The 18993-nt window shown below is 34.0% G+C and overlaps 1 protein-coding gene across 5 annotated transcripts in view; it reads right to left on the bottom strand.

The window, feature by feature from the left end:
• Window positions 1-18993, bottom strand: part of LOC6044475 (uncharacterized membrane protein DDB_G0293934) — a 280084-nt gene that overhangs the window by 250190 nt on the left and 10901 nt on the right. For 3 of the 5 annotated variants that reach the window (XM_038257883.1, XM_038257884.1, XM_038257885.1), the window contains exon 2: window positions 14999-15577. In XM_038257883.1, coding sequence (XP_038113811.1) covers window positions 14999-15223 — 225 coding nt within the window. In that variant the 5' untranslated portion in view covers window positions 15224-15577. Of the gene's footprint in view, window positions 1-14998; window positions 16105-18993 lie in introns of all 5 variants that reach the window. The other 2 variants (XM_038257882.1, XM_038257886.1) reach the window with 1 other exon arrangement.

The raw sequence follows: 18993 nt of genomic DNA, 5'->3' as shown, positions 1-18993 counted from the left end.
TTATTATTTTTTGTATAATTTCAAAACATTGATGCCAAAAAGGTAGGAAAATGTATGCTTCCGCTTGTATTTCGGGAATTCCCGGGAAATTTACAAATTTCCCGGGAAACGGGAAATTTTTTTCTCCGGGAAACTTTTTTCCCGGGACAAGAAAATGGACGCTCTTGTTGGTAGAGAATTACCCCTTTAAAAACCTTGACTTAAAGCTTTTAGTACAAATGAGATTGGCATTCTGCAGTGTTTGTGCTTTGAGGGCGCACCTTCACGTTTGTGTGTTGTGATTTATATGTTATTTTGTTACTAAGCTTCTTTGGATAGATATTTTCAACATATTTTTGAAGAATCCTCAACTTAAAAGATCTGGCAATTTTTTGCGCTTTTCAAATCAATATAAACTTATTTATTTTTGAAACGTTTTAAAATAAGCACGATCTGTTTTTGTGGAATTTTGGAATGATGTACATTAGGTAAATTTTGTGAATGGCAATAAAAAATTCATAACAGCTCGATAATTGATACACTAATTCATCTCTCAAACAAAATTACCGCACAATACTTTTTTATCGCATTCTACCACCATCCACCCATAAACCCAACCGGACATTCCATCGAATCAGGCAAGCGAACTTCCCAGTTCGCCCCGTTACTCGCTGGCAGTTCCCCGAACAACTTGGCTTGTGCCAAAACCGCGATAAGATAAGATCTCGCTTGTTGCAACAACGACTTTAAACAACTTCCAGTTGGGTTCTTTTTCGGAACTGAACCAAACCACGCGAAAGATAAGAAGGCACACGCCTTCCAAGCTTGATTTGTTGGGGGGAATTCCCTCAGATACTGTTGTTTGAAAAAAAATCATGAGATATGGACGACCCCAAAACGAAATCGTCATCAAATCGTCGTCGGAATTCTCGACCTCTTGGGACTCTCGGCATCATGACTCATCCCAAGTCAGTTCTACTACAGCTGAAGTACGGGGATGACATACGACGACATGGCACAGTCGACAGAAGCATTAATTGTGTGTCTCGCTGGAAGATGCTTCAGGGTGGAGAAATTCAAGACGAAAAGTGTCGTTCTCCATTTCTGTAAATTACACACCCAGCGCATGGCGCTGGCTGTCAAAACGCTGTAACGCTCTGCAGGGGTTTTGGGGGTCATCTTGAAATGACGTTACTCATTTTAGGGATTACCTGTGTCATAATTGAAGTTTGTATTGGAAATGTGTTATTCGAGCGAGAAGGTTCAAATCGATAAATATATCGTAACGAGATATTTGAACGACCCCTTAAAACTTCTTTATGTCACACACACAAACACTCAAGGAAAAGAACACCCAAAAGAGGTGCTAGATTGGCTCCCATTCATTCATAAAAGCACCTCCGTGTGCTGAACACGTGTGTAATACAAAAGAAAGACAGAGGTGGGTGTGAAATGAAAAGGGTTAAAAGGTGGCTTCATCAGCAGCAGCACTACGACATGCTGTCATGTGACACAATGATAATTCCCCACACTCGACTTTGTTAAGGAACGAAAGTCATATTTTTGACGTCAAAAAGTGAAGAACGTAGAGCTCGAGTAGCATTCATGGTTTTTCTGCAAAGTGGATTTTTTTCGAACATTTCTGAATGTTGCGCCTATCAATATTTCAGGGTTAATCAAAATTGGGCTATTTGCAGAAATCTGGTCACTAATCCAGATTTACTCCGAATAAATTGAGAATCAATGAAGCCTCATAAATCACACCAACCCTCAAACGAGTAACAAGTGTTTGCAGGGAATCCATTGCTCACCGCCGATTAAACACCTTAATTTTTTCACGTATTTCCACAGAGCAGCCACTAAACCCACAAGCGGGTGCGATTATTTGCGCAAAAACGGCTGCGGCGGCTGCTGCTTCAAAACTCTCGCCAAACAAACGCATATTTGTACAACACTAATTAAATTAGCCAACGCGCCATGTCTGGCTGAATGTTTGCACTGGAACCCATGAATCGGAGAGTGTCCATTCGACTGAATTTTTCACCGCCAGTGTGGCCAGCCATGCGTAATTGTTGATAGTTTTTGAGCAAACCATTTTTTTGCTGGTTTCATGGTAAACATTCCATAAGCCACCACAAGCCCACAAAGCGGGGTTGACCGTGAAGAAGTTCAACGACGCGACTTGGTTCAAGCCCAGAGGTGAGGGGATGGTCAGTGATTACGCGACCGCACACGAGGTTGAAACGGTTCGCTGGAGGCCAGCGGCACTGTCACCACACTCAGCACCACTGGCTCAATGAGGCGATATCTGTTTCCACCCCCTGGAAATCGGGCTTACGACTTACGTCGCCGCAGTGAACTTAACGAACTGTGAGATTTATTGTCTTTAAGGCGTACAATTTATTCTGATGAAGGTAAGTCGTTGGTAAACTGTTGTGGCAACAATGTTGCAAACATTTCACAAAACTTGGATTTTTTTGTAAGACTTCTTTTTTTGTCTCTGATAGTTTTACCACAAACAATTTCAATTTGTCAATTTTGTGTTGTTCATATTTTTTAAAGTCTTTTTTCAATTTTAAGTGAACTGTTCGAAACTCTGCATACTTATTTTTAATTAAATTCAATCATGGGGATAGTGCAACCAACTCAAAATTTATTGTCTTTTCTTCGAACATTTAATGTGGTTCAGATCGCAAAATTAAATAGAATTTGATTGAAAAAAATGATGCAGTGGTAGAGCTTTGGTGCCTTAAGAAGAATTCTTGGAAATTAAGACGGTTAACTTGTTTAAGAAAATCCACTTTTGAAGGAATATTTCTGAATTTTTGTTTAGAATCTACGTTAAAAGAAATTTGTTTTTTTGAATCACTTTAAACTCCGAAAAACAATGATCTGAAAAAATAATGATATTCAACTTGGACTAACTGTTCAAAAATTTGCGATTTTTTGATTAAAATACCTCGAAGAGGTACAGCATTTTACATTTACATTTTATTTCCTCAAAAGAGCACTCACCAAGCAAAATCTAAACATAGAACTACGTACCCTCCCTGCAAAGGCTTATGAATTGATCTCACTAGAGAGGTCCTTCAAATCTCTGAGTTGCAAATGTAACATCCTGAAGCAGAACTGTTAAATTCTAGTAAAACACAGATTGAACTGAATTGATACTCCACTTAATTTTGACAACCACACAATACAAGTAAACTTTCAATATCATATACCGAGGGTCCTGATTTTCGGTTCAAAGATCAGAAATCACTCACTCATCGCCGAGCGAATCTATGCCGACTGAAGCGCGCAACCATTCGCGAGCGAGCACGACTCGTGCATTTCTTTGCCTACTCCATCCGTCGACCCGCGTCACAAACGAATATGGTCAGAGAGGAGAGAATCTAACAAAATACCAGCTCGGCGCTCTTTTGGCATGCGCTACCACAATTTGCCGTAAAACTGTTTTTGGCATGGTGAAAATTGCTGTCAAATGTGTCCTATATGTTGTGTTATCAACAAACTTGCAAAACATTTTTGATAACATTGGTTTTAAGCAGTTTTATAAATGGCCAAAGCAAAGCCGATCACAGACTATTTTGAATCAGCTTCTCTAAGACTTTCGCCAACTCAATTGGAGTGAGCGGGAGAGCAAAGAGAGAGTATTCAGTGGCGATTGGTGAGGAAGTGACAAACGGTAGGAAACGGTCGAATCAGTTTTTCGTCGCGATCGATCGCGAGTAAATGAGTCTTTTTGGAGCAATTAGGGCTCTGTCATATACTGTAAAAATTAAAAATTCAATATTTTGAAGATCTGATGTCATCTGGGATTTTTTTCAATGTTTTAAATATTTCATTTTGAGCCATTGGTGGAGGGTTTGAAATCATTTCTTGTATTTTTTATTAACTGATGATATTTTGTCGTTGTTGAGCTGTTGAAATTCAAAAAAAAATATATTGCATGATTCCAATTTAACCCCTTTTTGACTTTATACAACTACACATCACCAATTTCGGTATTTTTTGATAAGCATAAATCAAAATTAAGAACTGAATTATTAAAAAAATAAACAAATATTTATATCGTCACATTGGAGTAGAGCAGGTCTGCCCAACGTCCGGCCCCTGAAACCATTTCATGCGGCCCGCGACGGCTTTTCAAAATAGATCTATGAACGGCCCTTAAGGCTGTTAATGATATAATATAATATAATAAATAAATTGTCTGAAATAAACAAATGAGCTTGAGATCAAATTTTAACATATTTATACAACATTCTTTATGTTTGAAATTCTTATAATTTCTAAAATGATATTTTTTAACTGAAAAATGGTGCAAGAAAAAAAAACATTTCCATTTCGTGAAATTGAGAAATTTATGAAAAAACTTGGATTGTTGTCTAAAATGTACAAAAAGACACTAAATTTAAATACCTCATTCAGTTTAAACTGTGTTTTTTTTATAAATGAATTTGTTTTCTATTTTCTATTTTTTAAATAAATAACTAAGCAAAAACTAATGTATTTTTCCTATGAACTTTTCAGTGATAAAGCTGTTTATAAAGCCAGTGATAATGCCTTAAAAAGCAAATTTTTCATACTGAAAATAGATCGCTGCAAATATTTTAAAAATAATCAAAAATATCTCAAATGAATAAAGAAATTTGGGAACAAAAAATATATTTTTAATAAGCTTTGTATTTCGAAGAATAACAAATTGAAAATGATTTAATGTATATTTTTCTACTTTTTAAAATTTATTTGTTTAAAATCATTTTGAACTATTTTTTTTTTAATATTAGAATAAAGGTTCACGCACAGTTTTTTTTGTTAAGGGTATTCGAATCCAAATTTTGTTTGAATAAATTTAATCATATCTCATTGATTTTTTTATTAAGTAGTATTGTGGAAATTAAACTTTAAAAATTGCAACGACCATTATTATGTTTTTTTTCATAAAATATTTTATCAAGGTACTATACGGAAACTTCAACAAACAATGCAAAGACCAGACTGATAAATGTGTATATTGCTAAGTTTAATGATTGATCATTTTAAAACATCAGTGCGTTGTTATTAAATTGATAGTCAATTTTTTTTTTCGTTCTGAGTTTTGATTGCAACCGCCTTCAGAACCACTAACCCTGACTGGAAAATCTTGAAAAACTTCATTTTTATTTTTGAAAAGTTAAACTTTATTCCGAAAACTTGTTTTTTTAATTGATTACACTTTAATGAAAATCTTTGAAATTGTGGTGATTTTTGAAATAATATTTTTTGTCACTTCATTTTTTTTCGGCCGATTTTGCAAGGAGAAGGGAAGACGCAATCTTGCAATGATGAGTGTTTTATTGAGTTAAAATTTGTTTTTTAATGCTAAAAACAGTTTGACAACTGATATTTTTTCAATTTTTCACTTCAGAGTTATTCTCTAAAACTTCGCAAATCGTCTGTTCTTTGTATTTTTTGTTTGAATAAAACTTTTTCCAAGCCATTTAGCATAGTTGGTTTTTCCATACAAGGTTGCATAAAATTTTGAGATTAGTGCGCTGACCACGGGGATGCGCTGTCTTGTTTTTGTATGCTCATTTTCATTTCTTTTGTGTCGCTGTTGGTGTGCTTGGGTTAGTGGTTATTATATATAGGTGAAGGGATTTTATTAAATGATCATTATATTGCATTATTATATTCAATTGATTATATAACCACACTATATTTTACACTGAACACATTATACAAAACACATATGAAACTGTAAACTGGAGCGTTTGGTACGGTATGTCCACGCATCCTTCCTCCCCTGTAGATTCTGTGAAATGTGATCCTTTCTCAGAATCCTCTCTGCGGTAAACACAACGCAGTAGGGCTGGCCGCTTTAATTTTTGCAGTACATTTTCGGGTGTTCTCGGATGTACTGCAATTATTAATAATGACAAGAAAAGTGCTTGGGGCGTAATCTAATCACAAGACTTTCCAGCATGCTTTCATCGGACTGGCTGCGTTTGTGTTAGATTAGATTAGATTAGATTAGATAAAATATTTTATCAAGGTACTATACAATTTTAAACAAACAAAAAATTGAAATAAGTCAAATAAACACATTTTTGAAAGTAATCTTTAATTTTTCATTCTTAAAATCAAGATATATGAATCTTATTTGAAACACTAGCTCTTTTGTTTTGTTTACTTTAAAAGGGCCTAATGATAAAAATTAAAAAATGTGTTTATTTTGTCATTTTTTATAAAATGTTAGTTCCGACCCGCCACCGCTTCAGAAAAATCAGATCTGGCCCGCAGGCCCTGGCAATAAAGAGATCATTAATAAGCTTTAAATATGGAAAGAGATACACAATAGGAACCATTTCTGATAATCTATTTTTATTTTCATGGAATACTTTCTATGCGATTAAATTTTTTCAAAATTAATTCAAAAAATCAATTTAAGCTTCAAAAATACAAAAATTCATTGTGCTTAGAAAAATAAGCTTTTTAGCGTATGCAATAAAATAGAGATAATAAACTCAATTTTAGGACCAATTATTTTAAAACTGTTTTGAAACTAGAACCAAAAAGTATAGCTTATTCAATTTCTTTTTGAATGTTGAACTTATTTTTATTTGTGAAAATAAATTCTCTGTTAAAATCAAACGTTTGTTCAAAAGTAAAAATTAATTATGGTCAAAAATTAAAGCAAACACAAAAATTATAAAATAATATATCTAAAATTTATTTGAAAAAATAATGTTGAAAAATGCATTTCCACCACTCCAGTTGTTATTACATTTCAAGTGCAGACGATTTATTTTCCCACAAAAAATTGACCACTTGTCGAAAATATATTAATTGAAAATTTGAAGCAGTATTTATAAATATTCTTTTTAATGACTTTCCGGGCAGACGGTAATAACAAAATCCATACCATCTCAATAACAAATACTGTTAAAATAACAGAAATTGTTATGGAATCTTCTTGAAAAATCAATTTTAACATAAGAGTTTAATAACAGTTTATGTTATCATAACAAAATTTGTTATTGGTCTGATATTGGTTGAAAGCCAAAACAACTTGGGAATAACATTTTTTGTTATGGAAGAATAACGCCAACTGTTATTGGGATGATCGGATTAGTTGTAAAAATAACAAAAAATAATAACAAAGATTTGTTCGAAGAATAACTGAAAATGTTATTAGTCTGTTATTACAATAACAATCAAATAACAAAAAAATCATAACGACGAATAACAAATCTTGTTATAAATAACATAAAATGTTATTGGCCTAGTATTTTCAAACATCAAAAAATGTTATTCAAAAGTTATTTCCGTCTGCTTGGGTTGTACTGAAATTGTACAAAAAGGGAAAAAATAAAATAAGTTAAATTTTGGAATGTTGAAGAATGTTTTGGTTAATCTACGTTTTCATCGTAGCATATAGCATATTAAAAAAAGCCAATTGATACACGTACAAACAAGAATATTTCCACTCCCTTGAGTTCGATTATCTCCCTGATAACCCAAAAATAAAAAAGAAAATTCAGATTGATTCACTTTCAAACAACTCCCAAACGCAAAAAGAACTTTTTTCTTTTCCAACTTGACGAAACGTGATTGATTGCCAATGGGGATATTCCCCCTCCCCCCTTTCTTCTACAATCTCAGCTTTAGCTGAACTTTTCAAAGATGCCAATGATTTGTTTTTTTTTTGTTTCTTCCGATTTTTTTCCCATCCACCCTCCCTAATGAGCTTTTCAACACGCCCAAAAGCTTAGCCGCCACCACACCCCTTTCAAGGCCACCATTTCCACACACACACGATCGCCCACAAAATTCGGATCGACCAACACACGTGTGGGCTTTCAAGACGATTTTCGGATAAAACGGAACCTTTTTTCTCCGGTCCACCTTTACCAGCAATCAAGAGACTCTAACTAAGCCATTAAGGGGCGGAGGGGCCGGCAATTTATAGTAAACACTAGCCCGATTAGATTAAGTGGAGCTTTCAGGGTCATCTTTGAAAGGAAGAAAAAAGCTTAGAAAAGTTTTAGGTCAAGACGTGTTGTTTTGTTTGCTGAAAAGTGGTCACGTCCAAATTTGGGCCGATTGAAGATGTGTTGGAAAACAACTTGTTCTTGTCAACGCGCCCACGCAATTTGGGGGACAATCTTATGAAAAGAACATCTCTTCAATAATATGGTAATAATGATTTGACGGGTTCTTTGTGCCACCTTATTAGTATATTGGAAGAGTTCTTCAAAAAGAACTTCTTCGAAAAACTAAAACCTCGGATGCAATTTCCAGAAAGGGTTCCAAATTCGTGGATCTAGTTTCAATCTGACTACGCCCTTTTGAAAACTTACTCAAGACATCATTCTCTACTGTTGGCGACTTGCTAGGTGGCTACTTTGCATAACCAAACCAAACCACCGTCGTCGACAGTCGTCCAACAACTACAAAAAGTCAACCACATTCGTTAAAAGGTTTGCGCTCTCGAGATTTGACGATTTGTTTGACTATTGGTTTAATTTTATGATCCATCGACGACCGCGGTGAGTGGGAACCCAGGGACGGAACTGGTACTGCCTTTTTTGGGAGGGAGGTTCTGGCCCAGGGATTGATACTGTCGTCGCCAACGGGTTTTAGTGCCACCGCCACCGCCTCGGTATCGGTATTTAGTCGCGCGCGCGGGATTAAGGCGATAAATTTAACGGCTGTCGAATGCTCAATGACTGCGGCCGGGTGAGTTTGAGAGTTATTTTTTTATTATTTATTACTTGGGCTTAGTGAGAAGTTGGGAAAATGCTAATTGGTTTATAACTAGGAAATGGGCGAATAAAATCTAATCAATTTTATATCGGTTAATATTTTGGTACCTCATTAGCATGTACCTCTAAAAATATGACCATTGATGATATAATGTCAATTCTGCTAAATAATGTTGACTCACATACAAAACAGAAATCTTAAGGTACAAACTCAAAACAACAAAATTAAACTTTCAACTCAGTCCATCAACCCCTTTTCCTAGGTTTCCCACTCCGTGTGATGACTAATTCATAACCCGAAGCACCTAGATCTGAAACCATTAAACTTTAGGGAAGAGCTGTACAAAAAAAAACGACAACGACAGTCCAACCTGAGGTAAGTGCCAAACGGTGTACATCTTCCTCCCATGATTTATGCTAAAAGCATTCCACTTTCAATAAATGTGTAACCAAAGCCCCGAAACACTCTCCATCTTCAATTCCGATTCATCTCCTACAGCAGTAGACCTTGCTCATGGTGGTGGCTCAAATATCTGTCATGACACTCGGAGGGTTTGGGTTTACTTGCCAACCCTTTACTGTCCAAACCAATCGGAGTTTTTCGTCCAAATTTAAGTTTCTCACTATTTTTTTTTGCAATTCCGTCGTTAAACAACTAACTTTCCTGTCATAAACGACGACGAAACAGCCTACTTTTCTTTACCAAAAAAAAAGATCGAAAAGTAAAGGGCTGAAAAGTTATACATTTCAGCATTGCACAGTGGTGCAGATCGCAAAATTAAGTGGAAAACGGATTTTCCGAAAAATGGTGAAGTTTTGGAGCTTTGGTGTCTTCAGAAGTTGATTTGGTTGAAAATTAGGGTGGTTCACTATTAGGGTGATTTTGAAAATCTAACTTTTCAGGAATATTTTTAGGATTTTTTTTTGTCTTGTAGAAAGTTGTTGAGCTTGCCAATTTTGGTTGTCGAAGACACCAAAATTTTATCTCGTAATCTACGCTTTATACGACCAAATTAATAGAAAGCATCTGAGCAAACCTTCAAAAATCTGTTTTTTTAATGTGGCAATTCAGGGTTAAGTTTTAGAGAAAAGTGATGTTCGGGGCGCTTTTAGACCTCTAAAAAACAAACAATTTTATTTTTTGACAGGTCAGTTTGGACCTAAGGGTCAAAAGTTATAGCCACTTTAAGGTAAAAAAGATGCAAATTTAAAATTTAAATATCTCGAAAAGGCGCAAGCCAAATTTTAAGCACTAGGTTGCATTTGAAAGAGGAGATCAAGCACTACTTACGCTGAAAAAATCCTCCACTGAAATAAAAAAATAGTACCAAATTCCTTTATTCTAGGAATTTTGCCTCTTATCCTTATTTAGTAATCGGGTTTTTTGGATTACTCAATAAGGAAAGGAGCGAAAATTCCTGGAATTTAGGAATTTAGTACTTTTATTTTTTTCAGTATAGGGGTGTTTTTTTAAACTCGAGATATCTTCATTTGAAAAAGGCTAATTTTCAAGGGAAAACCATATGGGACCAGCCTAACGAAATTCGAAAATTTTCCAAATATATGTTTTTCCATGTAATTTTGCCTGCTGAATCTGAATCTGCCCTCAGAATTGCGCCAAAGTGTCGCAAAATCACCTTTCGGACGCCGGAATAAAACCGCGGGAGATTAAAGTGCTCTCGCGCAAGACAACGGTAACAGGTACACACACACTGTACCTGTTGTACTTCGACCGCGGCACCGTCAAGATCCAAGACCTGCGGCGGACTAAAACGTTGGACGGTTTTTGGGTAAACTGGCGGTTTTACATTTTGACCGATTTTTGCGTGACATACTTTATGGATGACGCCTGAGAAGTAAGTTTGATCTACCTTTATAAAAACGCAAAAAATAAGAGAATGAATTTTTTATCAAAGCTTAAAATTATTACAAATTAGTATTTTAGATTTTCCAGAAACCATGTTATATTTTTAAAATTTTGCTCTTGCTTATATTTTATGAACTAAGGTGGAAAAATTAAAATCTTTGATTCAGAAAAAATACGTTTAACGAGATCGCTTCTATAATATCACCCTATCTTCATCGAATTTCATTGACTGAAATAGCAATTTTATTCTCAAGCAGATTTAAATAGTGAAAAAAACTCAAGGTTTGAAGTTGAGTGTCGATTAACGTGATATCCGAGCAAGAAACTGTTGAAATTATTTTTCGACTTTCCAAAATGGCTGTTAATAATTGTTGATAATGTTTCAGGATCAAGTCAAAAAGCTTTGTTTTCTCTGACAAAACATTGACTATTGGACATCTTGAATGGAAACAGCGCAATCTGCTGAAAAAAATTAGAAAAATAAGTTTCTTCATACATTTATCACCACCGACTAACCCAATTTTGCTCATAGGGTATATGGCCCTATTTTGGACCTACTATGCAAAGCGTCAACATATTTCGCATAGTTCTCAGGAAAGGTCTAACTAATTTGGCTCGTTTCAGGATTGTTTTGTGCCTTAATTTATGCTTAACAAAGTGTACTATTGAAAATTTGAAATAATTTAGCCGTTCCATTGTAATAAGCATTTCAAGTAAAACATTTTTTGGATGCTTTTTGGACTTATTGAATGTATTTTGGAGACATCACTGAACCTATTTTGGACCCAAACTCTGATTGGTTGAAATTTGGACAACTCGAATTGCGGCGTGCGGCGGCAACACGCACACTTACAAAAACTCGGTTTGATAAACCAAAGGGCCTATCCACGATTATAATTTGGAAAATATTTATTTCAGAAATTAAATAATTATGATGAAACAATGGATTTGAATTTGAAAACGTGTTTTAATAATATTGAACGGAAACTCGCGCATCTTTAGCAGGTCTCTGTCCTATTTACAATTTGCATATTCTTACGACCTAATTGTTCAAGCATTAGAACATAAAAGACAACCCATTATTACTCGCAATAAAAACACCTTATCTTAAAATTAAATGAATGACACAGATAAATAACAAGTTACGATGAAAAAAGGTTCTAAATTTTACGCAGAGCTTAAGTTCAAATATGATTAAACAATCAAGAAATTTTAAAGGGAGATTATAGCTTGTAACTTGGTGTGAAACTTTCTCATCTGTCATGTTAAACTTTACAGTTGCTTGACAAAAAGTTTAATTACATGTTGCACTTTAAAAACAATGTAATATTTGAAAAAAAAACTTTGTTTGAATACCAGGGTGCCTTTGATAGTCATAGTTTGTCTTGTTAAAAGCAGATTTGAGGTTTTCAAACATTATTTTTACTTAGAACTTACCATCACTCAGGATGCTGATATAATTTTTAAGAAAATCATTTATGTCAATACTTAGTTAACTATGTTTATAAGCTTTTTAACATAATACATATAAATTTTAGGTAATATTGTTAAAAATTCAGAACTTAGCCTGAAATTCGTTGAAACTTGTTTTGTTTATTAAATTATGGATTTATATAACATGCAACTGAATTTAAAGAACGAATCAAAAGTTTTCACATTTTATATGAAATTAGTTTTACTGGAAATGCCTTTAAATTATGAGATTTTTTTTAATTATGTTTCAAAAACAAATAATATTTAATAATATTTATATAATTTATTTTACATTTCCTAGTAGAAGATTGTCTGAAGAATCCGAAAATGCATTCCGTTTTACGATTCAAAATCATGTTCATTGAGAAAATCATGACACGTTGAGAAGATGAAAATAATGCTATTTATCAACATTTTCTTAGCTATAGTTAACTAACTTTTTAAACTTTTGAAAATTTCATGAAAAGTTCTTCATGAGGTACTTTGAGCACTTCTCTACCACGGTCAGTATTATTCCATACCATTTCGTACGTATTTAATTTGTACTCTTCATTTTGCGGAAAAATATCAAACCTATCAAAGTCACCCCGGCTATATGTCTCAAATCATAAAATTCATAATGTTAACATCGCATTAACCTCTTATGCTAATTTTTGTTTTCGAAGATTTTTATTTTTCTAGCTGGTTTAATCGTGTTTCTAACATAATTGACACGGTAAAATTTAAAAGTGTAATTTATTATAAACCAACGCTGCCAATTGTGAAAAAATACGTTATACCTGTATTTTTAAAAATCTACGAACGCGAATCAGTTCAATACGGAGCGTCAGATCGAGGTGCTTTTTGTCCGGAGCATCGGCAAATTGTATGGAGAAAGTTACGTAAAATCATATTTTGATCACAGGAGGCTGAATAGGCAAAAAATCAAAAAACGTCAACAAACGAAAAAAGGCAGAACGAAGTTTGCCGGGTAAGGCTTGTTATATATAGATAAATATGCAAAAATCAGTTAAAACTTACAAAAAATATATTTTCCATATGTATATTTCTCTGATTAGTTTGCAATACGTCGTAAAAGCCATCACGATCGCCGACACTCATTTGATTTTTTTTTCTGAACCAAACCAAATTTTGTTTGTTTTCCAGTAAAGAGCATTTAAAAGACGTGCAGATGATAATTCAAAGCATTTTTTATTTATACTAATCGAACTAATCGAAAAATTGATTTGTTTACAACTAGCGATTAGGATCTTTTTAAAACAAACTCAAGATTTTTTAAATTTAATTCATACGACTTTCAAAAACCACTCGTAAGCGATGTTGACAGCTCCTGTCACGGTGACAGCTGACGATTTAATGAACTAGACCCTTTAGGGTTTTCAATCGTGTCCCCTTCAATTGCAACAGAGTAGCCAGTTTGCATTTTTTGAAGCAAAAATTAAAAATATATGTGGCTAAATTGGTGATAATGATGTTAAGACAAAAATAAATCAACATCAGTTAAAATTTTGGGATACTTTGCAATCGGTCCTAACAATCATCTAAATCTCTAGCATCAATTTGCATTTTTATCGTTTAAAAAACATATTTTCATTGTTTCTGTTAATCATTTGCTTTTTAAAGCTTAGATTTCATTCACATAATTACAGTAAAGAAATTCAATTCATAATATTAAATTAAAAAATTTCAATCAATTTCAATGAAATATCGAAATAAATTGATAAACAAAACTGGCAACACCTTGTTATGCATGTGTTGGTGATAGCCTTGAACCGACGGCAAAGTAGCTCCAAAAACTGATCCAACGTGGCTGATTTGAAAAAATATTTTGAAATGAGTTTTTTTCGATAATAGAATAGTTATTTCAATGGTTTCGTGACGGAAAACAAGAAAGAATTAAATAAACAACAGTTACATTGCTCGGAAACCGGACGAAATTGCTTGGTGTCAGTGCAAAACAGTAAAAATCATCAAGGTGTCGCGAGCCAAATCTGATAAGCAACCAGGCCGGAATTTTTGGACCTAATCAATGTGCTAGAAAAATAAAAGAAGTTCGAATGGCGTTGGAAAAAGTGGCTGAAAAAGCGGAAATGATCAAAAATGTTAACATTTTTGGAAGAGGTAACATACAAAACGATCCTGCCTACACTTTCTGTTGGTTGGATTCAGTGAATTCGTACTTTAAAAGCCTGAACTACCTCGATCAATAAAAATAGGTCCAAAATAGGTACTAGGTCCAAAATAGGGTCATATACCCTATTTGGCTCAGAGGCTTAAAATACTCTGCTAGTGGAGCAACATTTTAAAACAATAAAGCATTCTGGGCACCCTGAGTATGAGGAAAAAATATTTAAAATGATACAAATTCAAAAGAAAAATGATGGTAATGTATTGAAATGGTTTTTGGAATCACAATTTTCCAACTTTTCCGATTTTTGAGGATATTGGCAAAATTCTGAATTCTTCTCGATTTTCCTGAATTCACGCTTGGAGTGGCCACCCTTAAAAAATGTGTAGCGTTACTTTACATATCATTCGTCCCAGTTTACTGACTTTTCGCAATGTGATTTTCTGCAATTTTCAAACAAATTGAGATAACTTCAAACATTTTGAGAAATCTTATTTTGGGCATTGAATTGGAAACAGGTATGTCCATTTAAAACTGTTGTTTCTCATAATTTTTTTGAATATTTTTAAAAAGCGAAAATCGTCGCCAACCTCAGAATGAATGTAAACAAAAATACTTAAAATACTTAAAATAAATAAAGAAGAAAATTTGATTTTTTTTTGCAGTGATAACATAATCGAAATGGACAGCATCAATTGGGCAGTTGAGGGCAGAGAGTTAAGATGAATCCCACCCCCAATAAAAAAAACCTTAGTACAAAAAGTAAGTAAAGCAAAACACTCTCTGTCCATCTCTCACCTTTGGATCCAGCAGCACCCGCTCCAAGCTGTCCTCCCTCAGATGGGGCTGACTTCCACCACCACCATTGGCCGCCGCCGCCGCCGCCGCTTCCTGCCTCAGCCGGGCCCTCTCAACCCGGGCCAGCGTCGGACTGTCCATGATGGACGGCGTTCTGCTCGGTGGACCGGAGCCTCCTCCGCCACCACCTCCCTCCGGAGCCCCCGCACCGTTACCCGGTGCCATTTTTGACCCTTTGAACGACACTTTGAGGCCTTTTCTTGGTCTTCCTTTTCACTCACACACTAACGCGCACTGAACGGGGGGGATTGACACCTCTCTCAATTGACACCTTGGCTTTTTCGCCTTAAAAATCGGCAGTGCTGCCAGAAAGCGGGTTTCGAATGATGCACCGGAAAGTTACATCGACCAATAAATCTTAATTGAAGCCACTACTTTTAACGCGTTTTTTTTCTCGCTTCTTCAAAAGTTTTCTATTAACTTTTATTGCACCAAAAAATAAAACCACCACTTTATTTGCTCTCTTCGGCTGAATCAATTTTCTCGGCAGGCAGTCAGCTTCCACCCAGAAAGGGGTCTCTATAAAAATGAAAATTATTATAAATCAACACTTTCTCATCACTCGTGGAGCGTAAATTGCTGCGTAGATCAGCGGCGGCGGTGCAGTCGGGAAAACCGCGGACTTGTTTGCCAGCTGTGAGCTGCGACGGCGATGATGATCTTTCACTTTTCCTTTCCTACTTTTTGCGTTGTTGTTATCTTGCTGCTTAATTTTTCTTATATATTTTTATCTTTTTTCTTCTCTTTCTTCCTTTTCTTACCACAACCGACTCTTAAGGGTGTGATTTATACGTGCATTTTCCGGTTACTCTTTTTTCGCGCCTTTTTTCTCTCTCTTTTTGTTGCGTTACATATTGACGATATCGTTATGTTTTCATCATAGCCGTTTTTTTTTACTTATTCTTCTTCTTCTTTTAGATTGGATAATCGACTGCTACCGGGCTGAGGCCCAACTTGATGATCTAGATCGAGATTATGGCCGGTGCAGTCTGGTGGAACGATGGCGAGGAATTGGGCTGACTGCAGAAGGGGAGTCTTGCAGGGAGCTGGAAATATAGCGAAGAGATAAAGATTTTTATGATTATGAGATGCTGCGGTCGGAAGTTCACATTCTCAATGGGGTTAGTGTAAGAGGTAAGAAATTATGCTTAATAAGTTTTCATAGAAAGCATTGTACAATCCAATGGTCAAGTATGTATCTAACAAAGGAGCAATTCAAGTTCAATTGTCTATATTACCAACTTAAAAGTTGTCAGTTGTATCTTTATTGTTAAAAAAAACTTTCCTTTCCTAACTTTTTTTTTGTTATATTGAAAGTTTGGCCCTTTAAGGCTGAGATATCGACATAAGAAAATGGTGAGTTGTTTGGGTGAGACTTAGAAACATAAATTTTCCTGTTTTTAAACCATTGCATGGCAATACCTCAGCGACTAAGGGTCGTATCAACAAAGTTTAGAGAAGCAAAATACAAAGAATTTTCTCAGCTCTTCAAAAATATTTTTGTCAAAAGTGGGCACAAATTTTATAAAATGGATAACTGCGACAATATTCAAAAAAGTTACCTAAAAATGGCTATAACTTGAAAACCGTGCACTTTATCAAAATTTCACTTAAGTTCTTTTTGATTGCAAATGAAGTTGATTTTTTTTACGACAGATATTTCGTTTTGTTAAAATTAGTATTGATACAAAAAATCAAAGATTGTTTGCCCGTTTTGAAAATTTCTGAAAAGTTGGCATTTGATAATCTCTTAAACAGAAAATAAAAAAATAGTGTATTTTTTGCAAATCAAGTTTCAGTGACAAAAAGTGAAATTCAAAATCACCAAAAAATGTTTTACCCTGTATATTTTTTTCTTCGAGTGTCGTCCTTATCCATATCTACAACTTTGCGAAGACACCAAATCGATCAAAAAATTCCTTCAGAAGTTACCGATTTTTGAATTTTCATACAACATTTTTATATGGGCAGCTGCCTAATATGTATGAAAAATTATGTGGACAAACTAATGATACAAAATGGCTTCTTTGGGCATACCGAAGGCACCATAAAAGTTTCAGCCGGATTAAAAAATACAAAAACTAAAATTAAAACCGCCGAATTCGTAGAAAACTGCTCATTTATCGAAACCATGCCTTGTAAAATATATTTTTTTTTGCTCCATTTCCCTCAATTATGGCCAGAGTCGAGGGAATTTTGAAAAATATTTGCGTGCAGTTTAAATGAGGATTAACATTTCCCAATTCCTCAAAAATTTATGTTTCCAATGCTGATATGATTTAAACTTAAAATTTATTTTAGTTGGATTAAACATTTTGCACTAATTGCTTCATATTTTTGACCTTAAAATTTAATTTTCAATAAAGATTTATAACTCTTCAACTACTTAATTTTACTATGTTGAATGACGTTACTGAAATATTTGGGGAAAACTTTTCTAAAAAAAATAAGGTCTAAATGAACATGCATTATATTCAAAGTTACATTATTTTTAGATTTGTTTTTTAAGAAAAAGATGATTTTTGAAAAACAAACAATGAAAATATTTCATTCCGATTGTAGCAACAGACTTTTTAATGTTATCTGAAATCTTTCATGGCTATTCAGAAGATGAATTAATAAATGCATACTCTTAATGAACAATCATTCTGTAAACTACACTTGAGCATTCTCAAATCGAGATTTTTTCTGGTACTTTTGTACCCGACCCTCTCCGATTTCATAAAACTGTGTAGACATGTTATCCTAGGCCTATATAAGCCATTTTTGTGTATATGTATCCAGTTTTACTCGAAAATAACATTTGAGATGGGCGTAAGTAATTTAAATATTTTTTTTCCGATCTGAGCTGGAATTGCTTACTTATTTAAATTTATCGATTTTTCAAAATTCCCTGTTTTAGCAAAAAATAATCATTTTTGATTTTTTGTGTGTAATATAAAATCGCATTTTTTGAAAAAGTTTAGGATGGTGCAAAACTTGGCACCGAAGCTTGGATTTTTGTTGTTAGGTTAGGTTAAACAACATTTGAAAGCCCATTTCTAGATGCAAAATCAATCATCAGCTGAAAATGAATCTATATTTTTTAATGTGCAATCTTTTCACGTTATTTGAGTTATCTATTTGAAATGTATTGAAAAATGTCATTTTTTATTTTTCAAAAATATTTTATGTGGAGAAAAACCTATGAAAAATGTATTGCTAATAGTTGAGAAACAGCCTCTTAAATTTTTATTTATATGAATGTAACCGGTTATTTAAAAAAAATGATTCTTTGGAAAACATTGGATCGAATTTCAATTCAAAAAATGTAAACAAAATAATGCAAAAAGTATAGCAATAGAAAGTTATTCAAAAAATCCTTGATCATCATGAAAAAAAAACTAGCATTGTGAATTTTGATTAAAGTATTGACATACGAAATGAGTGAACAAAGCTTCATTCGAATAATAGATACAAAAATAAAAGACATTAAAAAATTCTGAATTGTACGCAAGTGCGACAAATCTCCTTCATCGAAACTTTGGAGAAAAACCATTCGGTCCAGTCTTAATATTTTTGAAAGATTCAAATTGCAAAGTGCACGTGTTTCTTTAGACCCCAGAGTTTATGCTTGAATTATGAATGCGCAGAAATTTTGTTGGTCGGTATTATTTGTTAAAGATAAGGATTGATTTTCAGGAATGTTTATAAATAACTTAAAAATGCAGTTAAATTAGTTGAACGATCTGTTTATTCAACAAAAAATCTACATTGCATTGATTAAAAAAACAGACTATCAAAAGCTAGACGAAAATGAATTATCTTGTTCAAACAGCAACAACTATCCAACTATCTGTTTAAGCAATGTTAATTGTTCAGATAATGATCAATTTGCGAAGCAGCAAAAATTATAGCTCATTTAGTGTAGTGCACTTTCAAATAACTAGTGCCGT

The sequence above is a fragment of the Culex quinquefasciatus genome, chromosome 2, assembly GCF_015732765.1.
Source record: "Culex quinquefasciatus strain JHB chromosome 2, VPISU_Cqui_1.0_pri_paternal, whole genome shotgun sequence".
In the NCBI taxonomy this organism is placed as follows: Eukaryota; Metazoa; Arthropoda; class Insecta; order Diptera; family Culicidae; genus Culex; species Culex quinquefasciatus.
Note: the sequence above shows the minus strand (reverse complement) of the source record. Positions and strands in the feature narration are given on the sequence as shown.